Source organism: Triturus cristatus, chromosome 8, assembly GCF_964204655.1.
Source record: "Triturus cristatus chromosome 8, aTriCri1.1, whole genome shotgun sequence".
Lineage (NCBI taxonomy): Eukaryota > Metazoa > Chordata > Amphibia > Caudata > Salamandridae > Triturus > Triturus cristatus.
In genome coordinates, this window is record NC_140591.1 from 1,552,177,702 (window position 1) to 1,552,200,369 (window position 22,668).

The 22,668-nt window shown below is 49.1% G+C and overlaps 1 protein-coding gene across 7 annotated transcripts in view; it reads right to left on the reverse strand.

Annotated features, from left to right (window-relative positions):
* Nucleotides 1–22,668, reverse strand: part of NUP98 (nucleoporin 98 and 96 precursor) — a 791,668-nt gene that overhangs the window by 469,700 nt on the left and 299,300 nt on the right. For all 7 annotated transcript variants that reach the window (XM_085623457.1, XM_085623456.1, XM_085623459.1 and 4 more), the window contains one exon: nt 6,194–6,310. In XM_085623457.1, the coding sequence (XP_085479583.1) occupies nt 6,194–6,310 (117 nt within the window). The remainder of the gene's footprint in view (nt 1–6,193; nt 6,311–22,668) is intronic.

A 22,668-nucleotide genomic window follows, 5' to 3' on the forward strand; every position in this document is an offset into this window, starting at 1 on the left:
TTCGCATCAGCGCTAAACCCGGCCCTGTCATGGCCTTTCTGTTTTTGTTTAATTAGCAGTCTGGTCATACAGGCTACTGTGGAACATACTTTAAAGTGCGTGCTAATTATATTTACTGCTTTATTCAATGTTTTAAGTTTGAAGGTGATTTTACTATTGTTTTTACCGGGAAAAATGAAAGTGGAGCCCGATGGTGCCTGATATGGGGCTAGGGCCCAAGGTCAGCTGTGAGATAAGGTGCACTGGAGAGGAGTAGTGGATAATCAAGCCTGTAAGGGAGTGCGTTGCAGAGTCCGGGGTCAGGTGGAGGTAGTAATGAAGAGGGATTCTCCCTGAAGGCTCGCTCAGAGGGAGCCCGAGTAGTGTCAGTTGCCTGATACTACCACCTCAGAAACCTCCTTTTCCCATCAAAGGAACATTTCATAGAAAAAACACTTTTTGAGAGTGATAATATTTAGAAAGAGATTTGGAAAAGAGTGCGTTTTACTGGGCCTTGTAAGACTAAGAAGAGATAAAGGAGGGCACTGAAGCAGGCCTGCCTAGACATATATGCGACAAATCGATCCCGCAGTGGCCCCCCCAAATGCACCCTTGGCCCACCCAAATAAAAATTCCTGGAGCCGGGCCTGATCAGGATAATTAAATAAGAGGTCGCAGGCCATGGGGCCATTTTTACCAGCCCTTTTCTACCTTATTCCATGTCCCTCTCTCACTTACACACACCCAACACCCCAACCCTTTTGGTTAAGACATGTCATTAAACAATCCCTAACGCATGGCTAATGCAACATGTTCACTGCTCTTTAGCAGTTACTGCTTCAAGCTGTTACAGGCAATACTCTCACCCCTGCACACTGCTGTTTACAAAAAGCTGAACTAAACAACAGGCTTTTCCCACTGAACGATGAGTTGAACAACTGTATTACTTTTACCAGGTAATAACCCGACAAAGCAAAATGACAACTATCAATTATTTAACAAATCCTCTCAATTATCTCACAGCTTTAATGACTGCCGCTGAAAACAAAAACTAAAAATCAATATTAGTCACTGCCAGTAGCACAAGAAACCAAACATGAAAGTTATATGTTTGTTTAGCAGGTCTATCGTAAGTACATTTGAGCTCATTACAATATTTAACAAATTAGATTTTGCTTCGGGGTTGTGCAAAAAAATTATGCAACCCGATGCAAAATCAGGGCCTTAACATGTATTTATTTTTTTAAATCCTGCCACAAAGAAACTGGCAACAAGGAGAAATGCGGCAGTAAATCTGTTCTACTCAACTGGTTGCAAAGTCTGTATTTTAAAATATCATGGGGTTAAGGCACCTGTGGCAGAGATCTTTGTGTGCTCAGTAAAGCTCGGGGAATAATAATAATGGTAAAATAACTATTTGCTGGAGAGGTTTGTGTTTTGTCTAGTCCCAGTTTTGGATCAAAGTAGCATTGAGGGTTAATAGGTCTCCTGGAAAGCACATTATGTAACGCGCAGATGACAGATTTTTATTGTATGTAAATGGGCAAGTGAGTTAGCGCTTTGAACACAGAGATCCTTTTGTTACTTGCAGTTCATACATTGTAATTCTTCTAATATAGCACAGTGAGCCAAGAAGGACATGTGGCTCCTACACCTTGTAACTCTCCCCATCTTATGTAACACTCCCTTGATTTACACACATCATTTATTGTCAATGTATAATGTGTATGTATAAAGCACTCTGACACTACAATGGGATTAGTAGCACTATAGCGCTGTAAAAGAAACAAAACAAAATAGTGGCATTTAAATTGTTTGTGTAAATACTGGGACAGACTAACAAATCTGACATTCCTACACACATGCATATCTCTTATATAAAAGGACTGAACAAAGTCAAAAGCATGCCTGCCTCTTGTGTGATGTGATGTGATAAGCTATGTGCCTTTGTTTCTCCTCCATTTCATTTAGATGTGAGGCTCCTGATAGCTCCCAGCCTGGATACTCCAAGAAAAGGAGACCTGATGGCCCCTTAACTTCGACCTTTGTTATAGGCCCAGCTGGAATCTGATAAGCCCCTTCCCCGTCTGTACATTGCTGCTTGGAACAAAAGCAAACAATGTGCAGGCACTGTTGAATGTGTCCCGGTGTCTAAAAATCGCACCAAGACAAGTTTACCATATTTCTGTGGGGCCCAATCTCATAGCAGGGTAGACTGCGATCACCCTGTGAAAAGAGTGGATAGACTCAGTCTACCCTCAACTTGTGCCCGGTCTACTACATAGTGCCAAGAGATGCATGTGCATCTCTTGACGCTATGTAGCAGCTATTGCTCATTTTAGTAATGATGAAGTTCACCTGTGTGCCCTAATACTGAAAAGCGAGGGCAAGAGATCTTTGCAGTGTAAGTTAGTAGATAGGTACATAGTACATTTCCTTTACAACGAACCATGAAGCGGTGTTTAGGAAATTATTAATATGCTAGTTAAAACAGGTGCATTTAGAAAACTGAGGCCCAAGCTCCTAACTAGCAGGAAGGCCATTTATTTTCTTGATCTGTGCGTAAGTGGATGAGCTCAAAGGGGTAAGTACACATCACTTATCATTTTGCTGGCTCGGTGAGTGAGGTGAATAATAAAGCCGAAATACAAAGAAAACGAATCAACAGGGTTGGGGCGGGCGGGAGGAGATGGAGTGAGTGAAAACACCAGCACTCGTGTGGAGTGCTCAAAGACAAAGAAAATAGTAGCTCCTATAACGGGAGTAGTGGAAGGACGCAAGCACTTGGTCCATGTTCAGGGGGAGGGTCAAACACAGGAAGAAGCATGACGCTTTTATGCTATGGACTAACGGGAACGACGGATATGAGAGCACGATGGAGCAAACAAGTGGTAAGGCAATGGGCGGGCTGAAGCCCACAGATTGAAAACATGCTGTTCGAGACAGCACATGCGCAGCCTAGACGGGACCTAAAAAAAAAAAGACAGAATATGACAAACAAGGCCAACATGCTTAAAGTTGATTATTATATAATAGCTCACCAGCAACTTAATATTTGGCCCAATACAGGAAATAGGTTTTCTTTTGATAACGTGGCGAAACAAAACTCCACAACCCAACCGACAGTTGATCTAATGTACTGCCTTGTTTTTTTTAACTGGGAATTATTCTAATTTGATTCACATGTTTCTTTTTAGTATTTAAGAAGGGAGAAACGTTTGCCAAAACCAACACTCCATATGCTGTGGGGGTGCCCTTTTTGTGCTGTAAATCACTGGGGCATGTGTCGATGTGTGCATGATTATATTCTTGTTTCAGGCACAAACCTAACCTTACTCCCTGTTTTGCCAGTCACTGTCTTTGTTAAAAACAGATTCACAATTGCTTTATTAAACCTTCTTGCTTTCTCCAATTTGATTGAAAATGCACCATTTGCCCACTATTTTTTAAACCCCCCCGAACACCTCTGTGGTGATTCCGGCTCACTCGCTACGCTCGCTCGCATTACCGTGTCACTAAAGCAGGAATGTCAAAAAAGTGTGTCACCAGCATGAAAAGTTTGGAAACCTGTGGGCTACAGTGACAGAACCCCAAAAGCTATTTTCATTGGGGCAGGCCAGGCTATCCAGTACAGAAAAGCTAAATGCAGGCTCAAATAGTAATACTGCTCACTCTGGAATGGGACAAGCTAGAAAAATAATAAAGCTATTAAAATATAATTCATTGGTGAAGTCGCAATTTAAAAAAATATTAAAGAAAATCAAGTTTTAGAAAGTCATCTGTTCCCTGCTTGAACCGCCTGGAGGCTAATTAGAATGAACCTCCGACAGTTGATTCAGCCTGTACTTTGCCTGAATGAGGTGTTATTGAGGTGTGCATTTCCTCCAGGAGCTACAGAATAGGTCATTTTGATTGTCAAGCCGACCTGAATGGGCAGCGGTGACGGCTGAGCTGAGCAGAATATTCAAGGCGAGGGCTGGGGTCATCATGTTGACACAACAGTGCCAGATCCTGCCCGGCAGGGCTAGCACATGTGAAATTTCTGCGCTCTTGAAAGTTATCAAACAGCACCAGATAATTGCTGTGTACCACCTGCCTGGTCACTGGAGGCACCCTGCTTTGTCTTACTAGTCTGTCTCAAACTGGATTTTAGTGTTAAATGAGGGATGACACTGGGAATTTCCCTATGGCACTCCAATACACGGCACCAGCCATCAGAGACCAGGGTTATGGAAGCTGAAGACTTCAGCCATATTGGGCCTGTTTGCAGTAAAGCACACAGGAACTACTTAAAACAGTGGGTAGGGTTGCCTCAGGAACTTTTACCCTCATTAGTGAGGGAGCGCCCAGGAGTCACCCCATCCACTAGCCAAGTCTACAGTAAACGTGGCACCCCAAGACACCATCCTTCGAAATCTTTCTGGACATACAGGAGATTACAAGAGGACTTGACCTGCCGCATGTGACCCAAGAGGAGGCTTGAAGGGCTGGATGAAACAGGACCTGCGTACCTCAACGACCGTCTCACATTCCATGCACCCACCAGAGACCTCTGCTCCACACAACTAGCCCTGGCCACCGTCCCACGAATCCACAAGACCACGGCTGGAGCAAGATCCTTCCCCTACCTCGCAGCAAAGACCTGTAACATCTTGCCTCTCCAGCTCAGGCAATCACCATCACTGCCTAAATTCAGGAAGGACCTCAAGACCTGGCTCTTCAACTAAACCAGTGCCTTAGATGTATCAGCAGTCTAGCTCCCCCTCCTTCAGCGCCTTGAGACCCTTACGGGTAAGTAGTCGCGCTTTACAAAACACCTGATTGATTGACCTTCTCCATCTTGTATCCAGGACAACGATCTGGACTCCAAGGGTGTGCTGGCTCACCTCTTGTGAAGTTACAAGGACACAGGCTACAAGAGGCCTTTCCCTGGAAATGACCAGCTGACCAGTAGCTACCGGACCTCGACTGGACTTTGCTGATGGCCTCTCTGACACCTCAAATGTCCCTAATTCCCCTTCCGATACGTCCTGGAGGCCTCAGAAGTGGACTCTTGTAGTTTTTAGGCACCAAAATAACATATGGAAACTTGGGACAACATTTCCTCTAGACCAACTCCCCATAAAAAATATCCGACTAGCATTTCTACAGTATCAGACTGAATTTCATCCCACTCAAGGGACCCAGCATCGCAGAAAAAACAAGCAAGCCCCATTCTGCATCAGGATTTAAAAACATTACAGTGAGAGATCTCCAAAGCTCTAGCAGGACTAACCTGCTTCATGAACCCTGCCTTCAGTTCCATAGTAGCAGCTACAATTTCAGCAGTGGCCCAATCAGGAAGGATTTTTCTTCTCAAAAAGTGACAGATACTTTCTGCGATGGGACATGAGAGAAATTGCAACTTTTTTTTTTTTTTTTAACCTTCCTGAAGTGGGATTTTAAAAACGTTTTTGAACTTTTAGACATTCAATGAGACCATTTTACTTTTTGTATCCACCTAAAATTGCGCCCAAGTCCCCATCTCCCACTACCATAAACTGTAATTGGCAAGTTGTGCTTTTTCACTTAATTGTTTGAAAATTTCCATCTGCACTTACCCTTTGTTGTTTTTGGTTTTTTTTATGTTCCTAAAGGTTTTTTTTAAATTTGTTCATGGAGTTTTATTGTAGTTTGTGACGTTTTGTATTGTGTATGCACAGCTTAAACACATTACATACTTGCTTTGTTTTAAGTACGACTGTTTTGTGTCACGTTACCAGAGATTAAGAATGTATTCATTTAATTTGTGTAGAATCTTCAAGGTGAACCACATGTCCACCCCAAATAATGACCTCTTTCCTACAGCAAGTATTCCAAACATTAACATTACAATTCTTGAGGGTTTAAAGAATGTGTTCAATCTAAGTGCACATAACAGTGACATTCACCTAGTTTCAAACAAATGCCCTTAAGTGTGTTTTGAGGCAAACAGGAGACAGAATTTGTAAGACTGAAACTGAATGTTTCAGCAATGAAGGGCTCTGCCTGTCCATGTCCCAAATAGGTTTGTTTAATCACTTGTTTAAATTAAATGCATGGCCTAAACATTAAACAGCAAGAGTGACCAGAAAAAGCAGTTCTACAACAGAGGTGTTGCAAAAAAAAAAAAAAAAAAAAAAAAAAGCAGTACATGTAAGCACAACATTTGTTACAGTGATCAATTCTAACTTACCGTTCCCCATTCTCTGGGTACTCTGATGGAGAAGCTAGCTCATCTCCGTCTCTGTTGATTGGTGAATACAAGCTATTGCTACTAAGGTTCTTTAAAACAAGCTTCTTGATGCTTTTCCTAAGAAAAAGAATCAAACATGTAAATTAAACAGTGTAGAACTGTCACATTTTGGTAGTAGCAGCCTTTAACTAGTTTTTAACACTAGTAAGACTGACATTGCTTCGCGTTTCCAGGACAACAGTGTTTTACTAGGTGTAGAGAAGCAGACTATAACAAACTTGATGGCTCATAAGGGGATTTCTTTACTGACTGAGGCACAGATCCGCTCAGTTTGCTGTGCACAATTATGGGAAGACCCAAAAGCATAAAATGTCTTCTATACAGTGCTGTTGAAACGGAAGTCTTCTTCACGGCTCTGGAGTGTGTGCTTCCCTGCCCTTTGGTCATTTGCTGGAAGTCATTTGAAAGTTCCTGTAGGATTTTACAATAGAGGAATGTATTTGTGGCTATTATCCGCTAGCAAATAGAAGGCTTCCCAGGTGGCTAGATATAAGAGAGCATTCGTAAAGTCCTCTGGATAGGAACTACGACTACTTGGCTTAACGATAACCTTCGATCGAACAGAAGGCATTGTTCAAGCACACATCAAATCAGCCGGTCCCTTGGTTCAGTTAGTCATCCAGATAGTGGAAATGCATAATCCCCTTCTACGATACAAGTCAGGCTATGGCTGACAGGAGTTCAGTTAAGACAAAGCTGAACTAAGTATGACTGCACAGTTGAGAGTGTAACGTTAGCTGTGAAATTTGGGAGATTTAATATAAGCTTAACATGGGTTAAAAAACAACCACAATTCCAAAAGCAATGAATAAGGATTAGCACCAAGGTAATCATTCTTAGTTTCAAAAGATGGAAAATTATCTGGGTTGGAACCTGTAGGCCTTTCTGTAAACAGAAACCGCACTAATAATAAATCAATGACCACTGCCACATCTTTGAAGAGCTTTTAGGAGACAATTTCTTTAATTATGTGGGGTCATGTGAGAAAGTGCCCTCTTTCTTGCATGGTATGCCCCCACTTTTTGCTAAATTGCTGAATGTACTTTGACTGAGTGTACCCTGGACTCCTGCCAATCAGGTGCCCAGGGCCTATGTTCCTTCCTTAAAACACACAAACTCCAAATTGGCAAACCCTGGCCACATGTTAGCCCCTAAGGGCTGCAGCACTCATTGTGCCACCCTTAGGGGCCCTGTACCCTTACACACACACACACACACACACACACACACACACTGCCTTTGCAGGCTGAGTGTCTGGGTGCAGGACAAAATGAAGAGTCGACATGGCACACATCTGTGTGCCATGCCCAACACCCACACTGCCAAGTCATATGTCAGTCACCCCTCTGGCTGGGTGCCTTATGCCCATGGTGTGGGCACAGGAGCAGGAGCCCTGTGCCCCTACAGTACCCAGGTCCATTCCCGGGCACTGTAAGTGCAGTGCTGCCATTTAAGAGTACATGGTGCTGAGAGCTAGTCAAACACGAGCTCCACAGCACCATAATGGCAACACTAAAGACTGGGAAGTTTGGTATCAAACACTCAGCACATTAAACCCACACTGATGCCAGTGTGAGATTTAATGTACCAAGCACCCCAGAGGGCATCTTAGAGATGCACTCCTACAACTAACCTACAATCCATGTCTGCTCTGAGGCTGCCCAGGCTGCCACACAGCAGACACGTTGCTGGACCCCTGGGTGGGAGAGCCCCTGCTCTCCCGGGCCTGCAACAATGTACATCCTGTGTGAGGTGATAGATCTCCTCCCCCAGGATGAGCAAAGGGAAGCTTCAAAGGCCTGCCGCCTCTAGGAGTTTTCCCAGGCCACTGCAACCCCCCACTCTGGCGGGAAGCTTGGCCGGAAACCCCATACAAGGACAGGGGATGTGCCAGCCTGCCCACCCCACCCCTCAGGTGGGGGAGGCGAGGTGAAGCACATCTCCGGGCTCTCGCCATCTTGAAGATGGGAGGCCCTACCCTATCCGGATTAGGCTACTGCCCCCCTCCTACAGGAGAGGGGCAGGATAGGGGGTGTACCCACCCCAGGACAAGGACCCATTGGTCCCTGGCCTTCACCTACCTGTAACGCCCCTAAACCTAGTATTTAGGGGCGCCCTGAACCTTCCTTCCCTAGATTCCAGATTCCGAAACTACAAGAAGAGCGAGAAGAAAAGAAGACCTGCCCTGCAGCTGCAAAGGAGAGGGAGACACCAACTGCTTTGGCCCCAGCCCTACCGGCCTGTCGACCTCGGACTTGCTCCAAACCCGGCATCTCTTGTGGCCAGCAACCTCAGAAACCCCGGAGGACCTGGCTACCTTTTAACTCTGATCCCCTGGGACTCCCATGAGTAGAGGCTCTACTCAGAACCTACCTTTCACCCCTGGCAGCAGCCCGGAACCGCGATCCCAGCCCACTCTGCACCCGCCAAGCCTGGCCGCTGCCGGAGTGAACTAAACCCACGAGGACGACCCCACGGCGACTGTGACCCCGAGTCCGGCACCCAAGGACCCCCCCTCGACTATCCTGAAGAAGCTTGCAGCCTCAGAACAGAGTGCCACCCCAACCGCGATCAACAAGAGGCTAAGATTTCCGACATCAAAAGGCACCCCTGCACCCGGCGCCCCACGGCCCTCTGTGCCCAATCCCGGGGTACCTACCTATCCTCCAACTACCCAACTTACCCCTCGAAGTGGTGGTGGCACCTGAAGAGTCCTCGTCCCCGAGCCTGCAGTCTTTTTCCAAACCGGAGATTTCCCATAGAAATCAATTGAGCGCCCGACGGCTCAAAAGCACCCTGCACCCAGCCGCCCGAGTGGCCCTGGCAATGAAAACTCTACTCTAACCTACTTCCCCACTTGCCCTGAGTAAGTGATCAGGAGCCCAGCTCCCACAGCCGCGTGGCTTGCCCGATAGCAGCCACCAACCCAGGCCCCCCAATCCCTCATACGATAACATTGGGCCTAACTCTCTCTGCACCCGGCCGTCCTGAAACCGCTGAGGGTGAACTGACTGTACCTACCTGACACTGGGGGACCCCTGAGTCTATGCCCAGAACTTCAACTCTGCCAGTCGAGTACTTACCCTTAAACCGCGAACTTCATTTTCCTCATAGGGTAACATTGACTGGCTTTTTCTTGGAAATTCTTCTAAGTGTGAACTTTTCAAAGCTCAAAATATTCACCAATAATCAGCCAAGTACCAAAAACGAATTTACTCACCTGCTCTTAGGTGAGCTCCCAGTGCTGGATCTTCGTGCCCAGCACGGACTCTGAAAATTACCCACAACTATACTTACCTTTCTTCCATAGGAAACCATTGACTGCTTTTCTGTGAAATTTCTTCTAAGTGTCGATTTCTGCAATTTCTAAATATTACTCAAAAATCGTATAACATCTGAAAACGTAATTACTTACCTGTTTTGGATAAATGTCCCAGCACTGAGTCTAGACACCCAGTACTGGATTACAAAAGTAACGATAACCTACTGTACCTGAAACCTACATTTCCTTCCATAGGGAATCATTGATTGTTTGCTCTGAAATATTTTCTAAGTTCTCACTTTTGAAATAGCTAAATATCAGCTGATTCTGAGAACTGACCCAGGACTGGATCTAGTATCCAAGCCTGGAATTACAAAAGTAATCTAAAAAGTAATCTGATGAGGAGGAGCTTAGCGCGCATCCAAGATGGTCGCGTGAGCACAGGGCTCCCCGGACCCTCGCCACTCCTCGCAATTTATCCTGATATCCTGATTTCTTGGACGGGCTTTTGAAGGTGAACCTAGACTGAATCCATAACTCCTTTCAGAATTTGAATCGGACTTGGGGGACCGAAAATACAGCATTTTGAACTTTCGAGGCCCATCTCGGGCAAGTGCCGGGGACTTGGCGAGCTGTGGATCCGGGACGTAGTTGAATAACAACGGCATTGGGACCTCACCAGTGGGCGTACCCCCACTTTCAGTTTCACTTTTGGTTTCTGGCACGTTCTGATTGAGGGTGTTCCGCTCTGCCGGGGACCAGTCCCTTCTGGTGTCATCACTGCTTTCTCCCTACGGAGTACTGAGTCAAGTCGGGACTTTCCCGGACCCCACTGCCCAGTTTCTCGGCCGGTTGGTGCCCGGCCGACCGGCGGCCATTTTCACTCGGTCCTGCGGGCCCCTCCAGGGTGCATCTTCCACCATGACGGGAAGGGGTGAACCCGAGAAGCGGAAGACCAAGACATCTCTTCGCGGGGGGCAGTTCCAGACAAATGTTATGGACCGCTACACTCAAGCCAAGGGATCCCCAGGGCTTTCCAGCAATACCCCGGAGGATGCTAGAGACGGCCCATCTGTCCCTGTCGACTTGTCCCTGCAGGACATTATGGGCGCCATTACCGGTATGAAGGAGACCATCGGCAAGCAGTACGAGGCCCTGGCTCGTAAACTTGACGCGGTCGCCATCGATGTCACTTTAATCAGGGCTGACCTGTCCAAAACCAACGAGAAGGTGAAGTCGTTGGATTTGACGACCTCCAGCCTCACGGCCGATGTGTCGGAACTTCGAATAGACCTTGGCGCCCTGAAATCGGCAAACGACTTGATGTCCCATCAGTTGGATGATTTTGAGAACCTGGCAAGACGCAACAACATCCGCGTCATAGGTGTTCCGGAGAATCCAGAGACTCGTTCTGTCGACCTCCTGAGCTAATCCTCACCAATCTTGCCCCGTCTGGACTTAGCAAGTTTTTTGCGCGCACATCGTGTCCCGGGCGGTAAGCCTAGGCCTGGTGCTCCCTCGAGGCCTATCATCGCCAAGCTTTTCCATTTCAGGGACCGGGATGCGATCTTGCAGGCCTCGAGGGTACACGGCCCGGTGAAATTCGAAAACTCCTCTGTCAATTTTTTCCCGGACTTCACTCAACTCGTTCAGAGACAGAGGATGGGCTTTCAGGGGGTTAAGCGACGTCTTCGGGACCTGGGCTTGAAGTATGCGATGCTCTTCCCTGCCAGGCTTCATGTGGAACATGAGGAGCGGATCTTCTTTTTTGAACGACCGGACAATGTGATTGACTGGTTGGATTCCCTGCCTGGTCGGGTCGATCGAGCGGGGCACTCTGGCGGTGCCGAGGGTGGTGAGCCTCTACAGAATTGACTTTTCAGTCCCTAACCTTGATACTCTGACATTACTCAGTTGGGTTCTACCTCTCTTGTATATCTTGTTTTATAGTAGCTCTCATCTGGGTGGCGGGTGGTGGCTGGCCTTCCTCCTCCTCCGGGGTCTTTTTGTAGAATGGGATTGCTAGGGCGACAGGCACACTGCATTTTGGGGTGGTTTTACAGTTTGCAGGGGTGCAGGGAGGGGGGAGTTGTAATGGGTTTTGGTGGGGGTGTTTGGGGTTTTTTTTTTTTCTCTCAAGGCGGCATATTTGTTCTTTCTTTGTTTCCGGTGTCCTGCTTTCTGTGGGGAGACTCCTGCTACCTTTGTGGGGATGGGGGGTAGTGGGTTGAGGTTGCTAACTTGGAACGTCAATGGATTGGGGGATCGTATCAAACGGGGTGTTGTACTACAATATTTGCGTCGTCTGGCGCCTGATGTTGTACTCCTGCAGGAAACTCATTTGGTTGGCAATGTGTGTCATGCTATGAATAGGTGGGGATACCGACTGGTTGCACACTCCGGGTTCACCACCGGTTCCAGGGGGGGTCGGTATTCTTGTTCGGTCTTCCCTCCCACTAGAAATTGACAACGTCATCCTTGACGACAGAGGGCGTTATGCCGCCCCAACTGGGAGGTGGGAGGGTAGGACCCTTTCTTTAGTTACGATATATGTCCCCCCGGGCCTCCAGACCTCCACTTTCTCTGATGTTGGTCGGATGTTGCTGGAACTCCCGGATAGTCTTCTCCTCATGGGTGGTGACCTTAACTCGGTGCTATCCGGCGACCTGGATCGTCATCCCCCCCAGGGCCCTTCCCGTTTCCCAATCATGGCTTGGTGGGTTCTTGGACACTTTTGGTCCGGTGGACTGTTGGAGGTTGATGCACCAGACGCAGTGTCAGTACACCTTCCACTCTGGGGCGCATGGGAGTCTCTCCAGGCTTGATTACTTTCTTATGCCCGCGGCCCAGGCCTCCCACATTGGTGAGGTTCGACACTTGGCCCGGGGCATCTCCGATCACTCCCCTGTGTGGCTGCATTTCGACACAGGGATGCAGGCCACGGGGCGGATCGCCCCCATTAACCCTTGGCATCTCCGTAGCCCTAAGACTCGCGATAGCCTCCTGAAGTCGCTCGACCACTACTTCTTGGAGAACGAGGGGTCTGTCTTGTCCTCAGTGTCCTTGTGGGAAGCCTTTAAAACGGTCATACGGGGCCAGGCCCTCTCTTTAATAGCTGAGACCAAGAAAGCTAGGAATGGGGAGGTCGCGGGGCTTGAGGCTGAAATACTGGAGTTGGAGGCTGGGCTGGACTCGGGTGTTACTCATGAGGGGCTTCATGCCCTTAGTTTGAAACAGTTTGAATACAAATCCCTTGTCACTGATGCCGCCAAGACATTGTACAGGGAACAGCAGGGTAGACTGTATGATGTCGGGGATAAGGCGGGTAAACTGATTGCTTGGCTTGATAAGAAAGAGAGTGAATCGCGTGGTCCCTGTGCTTCAGAACCCCGACGGGGTGTGTGTGACTGACCCTGGCGAGATTGTGGAGTGTTTTGCTGATTATTTTCGTGCGATCTACTCCCCGGTGTCCGACAGAGATGTGGCTGACTCTTGTTCCCTGTTGAGGGATATTGCGCTGTCTTGCCTGTCTGAAGAGGATCGAGAATGCATGGATGCATCGTTGTCAGCCGACGAGATCGCGGCCGCGATTTGTTCCCTTGGTAAGGCTATGGGCCCCAATGGCTTGCCCATTGAATTGTACAAATTATGCCCTGATAAAGTGGCGCCGTTTCTCCGCGATATGTTTTTGGAGTCGCGTGAGCTCGGTTCCCTCCCTAGCGACCAACGTCTGGCTACTATAGTTGTGATTCCTAAGGAGGGCAAGCCTTGTGATCGTTGTGCCTCATACAGGCCCATTTCCCTATTAAATGCTGAACCGAAGATTCTTGCCAAGGTCCTCGCTAATCGCTTGCTCGCTGTTATCTGTGACTTGATTCATCCGGGTCAGTCCGGTTTCATTCCCCACCGGAACACTGCTCTCAACCTGCGGCGTTTGCATGGCGTTCTCGCCAGGGCGGAGTTTCTTTCCGAGCCGGCCACCTTGGCTTCGTTGGACGCCACGATGGCCTTTGACACGATTGAATGGCCATACCTCTGGGCCGCACTGGCGAAGTTCGGTTTCGGGGCGGGATTTATCAGTTGGGTGAGACTTTTATATACGGATCCGCTAGCCCAGGTTGTTGTCAATGGGAGGGTGTCCCAGCCCTTCGCTCTCGGGAGGGGCACTAGGCAGGGGTGTCCGTTGTCCCCCCTGCTCTTCGCTCTTGCTTTAGAAACGCTCGCAGCCTGGCTCCGATGGGAACCGTCGATAAGGGGTATTGAGTGGGCCCCTGGCTTTGAGGACCGAGTCTCGTTGTACGCCGACGATATTCTCTTGTACCTCACCTCCCCGCGTGAATCCCTTAATGTCCTTTTTGATGTCCTCACTTCTTTCGGCAAAAACTCCGGGTTGACTATTAATTGGTCCAAATCTTGTGTGTATGTCATTTCCGGTGGCCTTCCCCCCCTGCCGAATAGGTTTCCCATCCAAATTTCACAATCCGGTTTCAAGTACTTGGGGGTCTATGTATCGTTGGACCCGGCGGTCCGCTATGAGCAGAATCTCCTTCCTCCTCTTCGGCGCTTGAAGTTGGATGTGGCCCATTGGCGTAGGTTGCCGTTGTCGCCACTCGGTCGAGCTGCACTTTTTAAAATGATGTCACTGCCCCGATTTCTCTACGCACTCCAGAACTCCTTTGACATTATTCCGGCGGCTTATTTCCGGGAGGTAGAGGGTTTGTAGAGGAGACTTATTTGGGATGGTCGCGCTCGTATAGCTCTCGCAAAACTGACTCTCCCCTGGTACGACGGGGGCATTGCGCTCCCGGATATCAGGAGGTATTATTGGGCCGCCCAGCTGTCCGCTATCAACCATGCTACTTACGCACCGGGTCCGAATCCGGCTTTCGAGATGGATAAATATCAGTTGCCTGGTGGCGACTTCAACAGAGCACTCTATTCTCGGGCGGCTGGGAGGAACCTAACGGGACCCACCAAGATTGCAGTACGTGTGTGGAGGGATGCTAATGTTGCCATGGGTTGGAATGAGCGCCTGACACAAGCGACCCCCTTGTTTGCGTCGGATGGATTGGGATGCCTCTGGACAACGAAAGGCTTTGAGAACTGGGATATGATTGGCATCAGCAGAGTGGGGGACCTCTGGGTGAAAGGTGCGGTCAAATCCTTTGCGGTGCTTCAGAGTGAGTATGAGTTGAGTGAGAGGGAGTTCTTCAGGTACGTACAGGTTCGCCACGCTCTGCTGTCGGCCTTTGGGGCAGGTACCACGATCCCCGCGGCTTCCCCACTCGAGGACCGTATACTTGACGGTCATCTGCCCGATAGTACGATTTCCTTAATTTATAAGAAGTTAATTAATAAATCGGGCAGACCTCCTTGTGCATCTTCGGGAGGCCTGGACCGGAGGCAGGTTGGAGTTGGACGACGAGGACTGGCAGTCTGCACTGTCCTCCCCGAAGGAGGTCGCTATTCCGGCCAGTCTCCGTCTTGTCCAGCTAAAAATTCTTCACCGTGTGTATGTGACGGTCCTCGGTTGGTTGTGATGGGTTTTTCTTCGGATGGGCTGTGTAAGCGCGGCTGTGGATTGAGTGCCACCTTCCTTCAATTCCTTTGGGAGTGTCGCGAGGTCGCGGTTTATTGGCGCCGTGTGCAAGCGGTGATGGAGGATGTCACTGGGGTCGCTCTGTTGCCTGAGGCTCGTCGATGTCTGCTGAATGTATGGGAGCCTAATGACTACAACGTTGCCCAGGCCCGGTGGGCGGCACTTGGGAACATGATTGCAAAGAGGGATATCGCGCAGCTTTGGGGTTCCCGACGGCCTCCCGCCGTGTCAGTGTGGAAGGAGAACATGGATTGGTGCATGTTCAGAGAGAAGACGGTATATCTGGTTCGGGGCAAGCCTGGGGCGTGGGGTAAAATTTGGGGTCAATGGAACGCCTACCGAGGTAACATTTGTACGCCCCCTTTTGAAGAAACTTCTGACACTCCTCCGTCCCCCTGATCCTGGGGTTCCCGGAATATTGTACTTGTTATGTGGATGGTTCTGGCTTCCCCGCTGCCTCCCCTCCCCCCCGGGTTGACTTTATGGACCTCCTGATTCTTTATTTGGTATGGTGGGGTCCCCCCGTCGGCGCTCGGCACCATTTAGATTGTTTCTCGCCTTGAGTTTTGTTTTTTGTTTGTTTTTCTTTTTTTAGTTTTCTTCAAAATTTTAAAATGTCTGTATCCTGTCTAATTTTTGAGTTGCAGAGAATAATTCTATATTCCTGCTGTGTCTTTGGAGATCAGTTGCTGCTCTGCGACGCTTTGTAATTGACTGGCACAAACTAGCGGCCGGCCCTGGTGGTTGTAGGCCCATGTCTGTAATTTTGACTCTCTGCACAATAAAGTTTAAAAAAAAAAAAGTAATCTGTTGCATATAATTTGAATTTATCATTGAGCTCAATGTATTGTGTTTAGAAATAGAATTGCCTACTGCAACTATTTGTAACTGTTTACTAAAAAGTCTATTGCATATACAAAAGTATTTTTATGAAACATCTCCTGTCGAGAAAGTATATTTTAATTCCAAGTGTTGGTTCTAAAATAAAACAAGCATATATTTTTTTTATATACAAACCATTGGCCTACAGTTCAGTTAGGGAGTGTGTGGAACTATTTGCTGACTGAGTGTGTACAACAAATGCTTTACACGTCCTCTGTTACTGCCTTACTGCTCGACCAGGCTACCACTTTGGAGAGTAAGGTTAAATCTAACTTTAACCTCTGTTAAACCCTTGGGGTCTGTGGACTCTGTACACCCTGTACCTATTAAGGAACAGTATATACAGAGCCACTTTCTCACAGGTCAGTAAAAGACCGCTTTAGCCCTTCAACCCACAAAACCTAACAGTCCCAAAGAGATGTTAGGGTTGGGAGATAAATCATTAGCCACATCGAATCTTTTAGAAATAAAAAGCACCATTTACCAAAAGCAACTGTAGGAACAAAAGTGCTTTTCTTTTCTGAGCAAAGCGGTTTGGTTTCTCAGCACAATCTGCCAATATATCGCTTACTGATCTCGACTCCGACAGGGGGATTTGAAGAGTGCCTGCTGCTAGCACTCAACTCACATGACAGACTACAGTCATTTCTGTGCTAATTTTCTGGATGGTGACTGCTGTCCAATATCCATTGTTAAGTTTTTTTCTTGGGGACCAGCAAGTAGAATTTGATCAATATACTCCACGAGTAGGTTTATAACTGATGTTATATAGTCACAATATTAAAACGCCCTAACTTTTAGCACTAATTTACCAAGTGCAAGTAGTCAAAGACTGCATCTGGTAGAGAAGGGGCTTTGAAAGTCTAGTTAATTAGAACAGTAAATACCACCCAAAAGTATTATGTTACTTACCCCGTAAGCATCTGTTCTTGGCATATAGCGCTATAGATTCACATGCTTTGCATAAGTTCGCCATCTAGTGTTGGGCTCAGATGACTGCAAGTTGTTTTTGTTCCAAGACGTTTTCTTCAAGCCACAAGTTTGTGTGACTCCTCTTGGTAATACTGCGCATGGTCGACGCCATCTTCAGATTGTTTTGCTGCGTAGGTAGGTGAGAATGTAAGTATGCTATCTATATGAGCAATGAAATGTCCATGCAGTAGTATGATACAAGTAAATAAAGTGAATAAACTGCAACCTACACGAGGTTTTGAGGGAGGAGGGTTGGTGCATGTGAATCTACAAAACTACATGCCAAGAAAAGATGCTTACATGGTCGGTAACATAATCCGGTCGAGGCATGGTGCTGTAGACAAACATGCTTTATATAGACTGTAAAGCAGTCCCTATTCCCTGGTAGTGGTTAATCTGTGGGGGTTGCATTAGTACTGCTTGACGAACATTGGCTTGTTGTCGTGAAAAGACATCCACACAATAATGTTTTGTGAAAGTGTGTGGGATAGACTATGGTGCTGCTTTACAAATATCAGCAATAGGAATGTTCCCTAAAAAGGCCATGGATGCTCCTATTTTCCTACTGGAGTGAGCTTTAGGAGGAACAGATAAAAGCCTTTTAGCTTTTGCATAACACATTTGGATACATACAAATATCCATCTCGAAATGCCTGATTTAGACATTGCCTTTCCCATACGGGGAGGTGCGAAGGCAATGAACAATTGCTTTGTTTTTCTGAATGATTTAGTTCTGTCAATATAATACACTAGGCCCCTTTTAACATCTGAAGTGTGTAATGCGCTTTCTGCAACATAGCCTAGCTGCGGAAAAAAACCAGATAATTCAATAGAATGATTAATATGAAAATTAGAAACTACTTTTGGCAGGAACTTAGTGTTTGTTCTAAGTACTACTCTTTCTCTATGTAGTTGGAAGAAGAGTTCCTCAAGGGTTAGTTCTGGAATTTCACGGACTCTTCATGTGAAGTAATAGCGATTACAGCACAAGTTACTACTTGTGTAACGATGTATCTGTTAGAGACATTAGTTAGTGATAGATTCCGTACCTTAGAATAATCCCCAGGCGTCAGACTGAATTCTGAAGGTTTTGCTAGCAGTACCGTTGCGCGTCAGTAGGTGGCGTCCTGCGGCTCGGCGTCCGTTGCTGGCGTCGTAAGTGCCGAGATGACATCACGGAGACTACTTAGGCGCCACCTATGCGCGCTGACGTCAGTTCTGTACAAGACTTTCCGCGTCGGGAACGCAGAGCCATGCAAGAAACTGACCACTGATGCCATGAAACTAGGGTCCTGAAAGGGGATGACTTAACCTTCGAATCAGTTCGCAGAACGGGGAGGATGGGCGGGGCGGTAAGGAATCTATCACTAACTGATGTCTCTTACAGATCTATCGTTACACAAGTAGTAACTTGTGCATCTGAAAGACACGTTAGTGATAAGATTCCTTACCTTAGAATAGATACCCCAGCAATACCAACCCCGGTGGAGGGTCTGCGAACAGATTACACCATAAAGTCACGGAGAACAGAACGGCCAAAGAAGCAATCTCTCAGGACCGGACTGTCAAGGCAGTAATGCTTGGTATCGTGTGCAGCGAGCCTCACGTAGCTGCCTGACAAATGTCCTGCAAGGGAACGCCGTGTCCCAAGGCAGTAGTGGCTGCAGTTGCCCTGGTAGAATGGGCAAGCAGCCCCACAGGAGGATCCTTCTTAGTCAAGGAGTAACTTGCTTTGATGCACAGAACGACCCACCGCGAGATAGTCAGTTTGTGCACAGCCCGACCTTTCTTGGCGCCCACATAGCCAACAAAGAGCTGGTCATCCACTGCTGTGTACGCCGCAGATAGAATGAGAGCGCACGTTTCAGGTCCAGACAGTGGAGCCTCTCCTCCTCTTTCGAAGGATGCGGAAAGAAGGTGGGCAAAGTGATGGTCTGCCCGATGTGGAAGGATGGGACAACCTTTGGTAAGAAAGATGGACTGGTCCTTAAAACCACCTTGTCCGGATGAAGAGAAATGAAAGGAGGCTTGGAAGAAAGGGCCTGGAGCTCACTCACTCTTCGGACAGAGGTGAAAGCTACCAGGAAGGCCATCTTGAGAGAAAGAAGACGCAAAGGACAGGTATGAAGGGGCTCGAAGGGAGCGCACATCAGATACGTCAAGACAAGGTTTAAGTCCCACTGAGGCATTATGAACGGCACCGGAGGAAACGTGTGCGTTATGCCTTTCCAGAAACGGTTAACAACCAGGGACTTAAAAAGAGAAGGCTGATCTGGAAGCTGTAAAAAGGCAGGGATGGCTGAAAGATGACCTTTGATAGTGCCCAGAGCTGAGCCCTGCTGGGCCAAAGAAAGAAGGAACAGAAGGACTTCAGAAAGAGGGGCAGGAAGGGGATCCACAGCCTTTGCTGTGCACCATGCCACAAATGTATTCCACCTACAGGTGTATACCGATTTAGTGGAGGGACGCCTGGCTGCCAGAATGATCACAGACTTCAGGAGGAAGATCTAAAACTGCCAACTGTCACCGCTCAATCTCCACGCATGGAGGCGGAGGCTGGACAGGTTCGGGTGGAGGACCGTCCCCTGCTGCTGCGACAGAAGAACCTCCCGAAGAGGCAGACTGATCGGGGGATCGATCACCATGCTGAGTAGCTCGTGATACCAGTATCTTCATGCCAAATCCGGAGCCACAAGGATGGCTTGGGCACGGTCGCGCCGAATCTTCTTCAGCACTCTGGGCAGAAGTGATATAGGCGGAAAGGCGTGCAACAGACTACAAATTCACACGCGACGAAAAGCGTCGCCGAGCGAGTGCCGCCTTGGAAATTCCAATGCGCAGAACTGATAACATTGCACGTTCTCTTCGGTGGCGAATAGATCTAACCAAGGCTCTCCCCACTGCTGAAAGAGACCTTGCAACGCATCAGAGTTCAGACGCCATTCACTATCCATCAAGCACCGGCGGTTGAGTTCGTCCGCCCTGGCGTTCAGAGAACCTGCCAGGTGTTGAACCACCAAGGTAATGCCTTGATGTTCCAGCCATGTCCAGAGGCGCAGAGCCTCCTGACACACGGTCCAGGATCCCACCCGCCCTGTTTGTTGCCATGCCACATGGGGTGTTGTCCGTGAAACACCTGCACCACACTGCCCCGGACAGAGGGAAGGAATGCCTTCAGTGCAAGTCGGATCGCCCGAAGCTCCAACAGATTGATATGGAGCCAGGACTCCGCCGGAGACCAGAGGCCTCTGATCTCCGCCTCTCCCAAGTGGCCTTCCCATCCCAGGAGGGACGCATCCGTCACCACAGTGTGCTCCGGTTGGGGAAGGGAGAGGGATCTGCACGTGACCCAATCGCGATTCGTGAGCCACCACTGCAATTACCGTACAGAGCCCTCCGAGATCTGGACATGATCGGACAGGTTGCCCTGATGCTGCGCCCACTGGAACTTCAGGTCCCATTGCAGAGCCCGCATACACCATGTTGCACCAGCAGGATGCAGGAGGCCATCAGGCCCAGGAGCCAGAGGGTCATCCTGACTGAAACCCAGGATAGAGGCTGAATTTTCGGAATCATAGCCTGAATATCGCTGCTCAGGAGGATAAACCCAAAAACAGCGTTGAATCCAGAACCGCTCCAATGAAGGAGCGATTGAGTGGGATTTAGCGGTGACTTTGGCACGCTGATGGAGAACCCCAGCAAATGCAGGAGGTCGGCCGTAATCTGAAGGTGGTGGACGACTGCCTGGGGCGAGCCCGCCTTCAGCATCTAGTCGTCGAGGTAAGGGAAGACTGATACCCCTGACCGCGCAGGTGAGCTGCAACCGCCATCACCTTTGTGAACACCCGAGGGGCGCTGGTAAGGCTGATCGGGAGCGCGGCAAACTGAAAATGCTCCTGGCCTACCGTGAACCGCAGGAAACGCCAGTGGGCCGGCAGGACAGGGATGTGAAAATATGCGTCCTGCAAGTCCAACGCTACCATCCAGTCTCCAGGGTCGAGGACAGTCAGCATTTTGAACTTCTCCTTTCGGAGGAAGCGATTGACGTTCCGGAGGTCCAAGATATGACGCAGACCCCCTTTGTCCTTCTTGGGGACCAGAAAGTAGTGGGAACCACCACCACACCCTACTTCTGGCTCAGGAATGCACTCAATGGCCCCCTTGACCAAGAGGGCTGCAACTTCCTGCTGGAGAGTCACCAAGTGGTCCCCCGACAAGCGGTGGTACCGAGGTGGCATGGCTGGAGGGGCGGACTGAAAGGAAAGGGAGTAACCCTTGCGACAATCTGGAACACCCACTTGTCCGATGAAATAGCGTGCCAGTAGGGGAGGTGATGTCCAATTCTGCCACCCACCGGCGTGGGGTGCTCCACAAAGCTCGGATTAGGAAGGTTTGGAGGCAGAAGCAGCGGGGGCGGAGGTGGACTGACCCCCACGCGGATTCCCAGAGCCGCCACTGCAGAAACCGCATCTGCGCTGAGGCTGGTTCTGCACAGGCTTGCTAAAGGAACGTGCCTGGGCGCCCCTGCCTTGGCCACGAAAACCAGGAGTGGCTGGGCTCTTTGGGGAAAGACCCAAGGACTTGGCCGTGGCCCGCGAGTCCTTAAAACGCTTCAGTGCACTGTCGGCCTTAACGCCAAAAAGGCGAGTTACATCAAAGGGCATATCCATGAGCGAGCTCTGGACAACAGGCAAGAACCCAGTAGATGGCAACCAGGCGTGGCGACGCAGCGCCACAGTCGTAGAAATCGCCCTGCACAACGAGTCAGTTGTCCAAACCACACCAAATGTTGAACTTCGCCGCATCCTTACCCTCAACAATTTCCTGGGAAAGTTAAGCATGGACCTCCTCAGGACACTGAGGCAACACCTGAGCAACGGTATCCGACACCGCATGGGAATAGCGTCCCTATAAGCAGGCGGTGTTCACCGACCGAAACCCCAAGCTGGCCAAAGAGAACAACCGCCTACCGAACTGTTGAAGTTTTAGAGTCCTTATCCAGCAGAGCCGTGGGAAAGGCACTCTGCGACGTCGAGGCTTGGATGACCAGACTCTCAAGCGTGGGATGAGTGGTCAGAAACGAGGGGTCACCAGGCGCCGGCACCTGGCGACATTCTTATTCACAGGGGCCCCCGTGGCCGGCCTCAACCAAGTACCCAACAGGACGTCGGTGAGGGCGTCGTTGAAGGGAAGCAGGGGCTCCGACTAAGACGCCGTCTAGAGCACCTCAGTGAGGAGAATAGTTTTGAGGGCCACCGTAGGAAGATCGAGGTTGAGGACCTCAGCAGCTCGACGGAGCACCATCGTCTAGGAAGTGCCCTCCTCCATAGTAGGTGGGGGGGAAGAGGCAAAACCCGGTTCAGAAGAGACATCAAGGTCGCCAGGGTCCTCCAAATCGTCCACCCCGTCCTGCTCGGAGTCACACTAATGGGCAAGAGGGTCCTCTGACCCCTCCCAGTCATCCTCCACCTGCGTTGCAGGAGGAACCGACTGAGGCGGCAGAGCACAGAGCAGGAACATATGGCATCGGAAACTGCGCCGTCTCCCAATGCAGATCCCAGGCAGGAACAAAATGGTCCTGGAACCGGGGCAAGGGCGGAACGAACGGCACCCACTGCGGCGCAGTCAGCGCCGGACCTCGTGGCGCCGGAGCCAACGGCGCAGGATCCTGTGGCACCGAAGCTGGATCCGCCGGCGGCG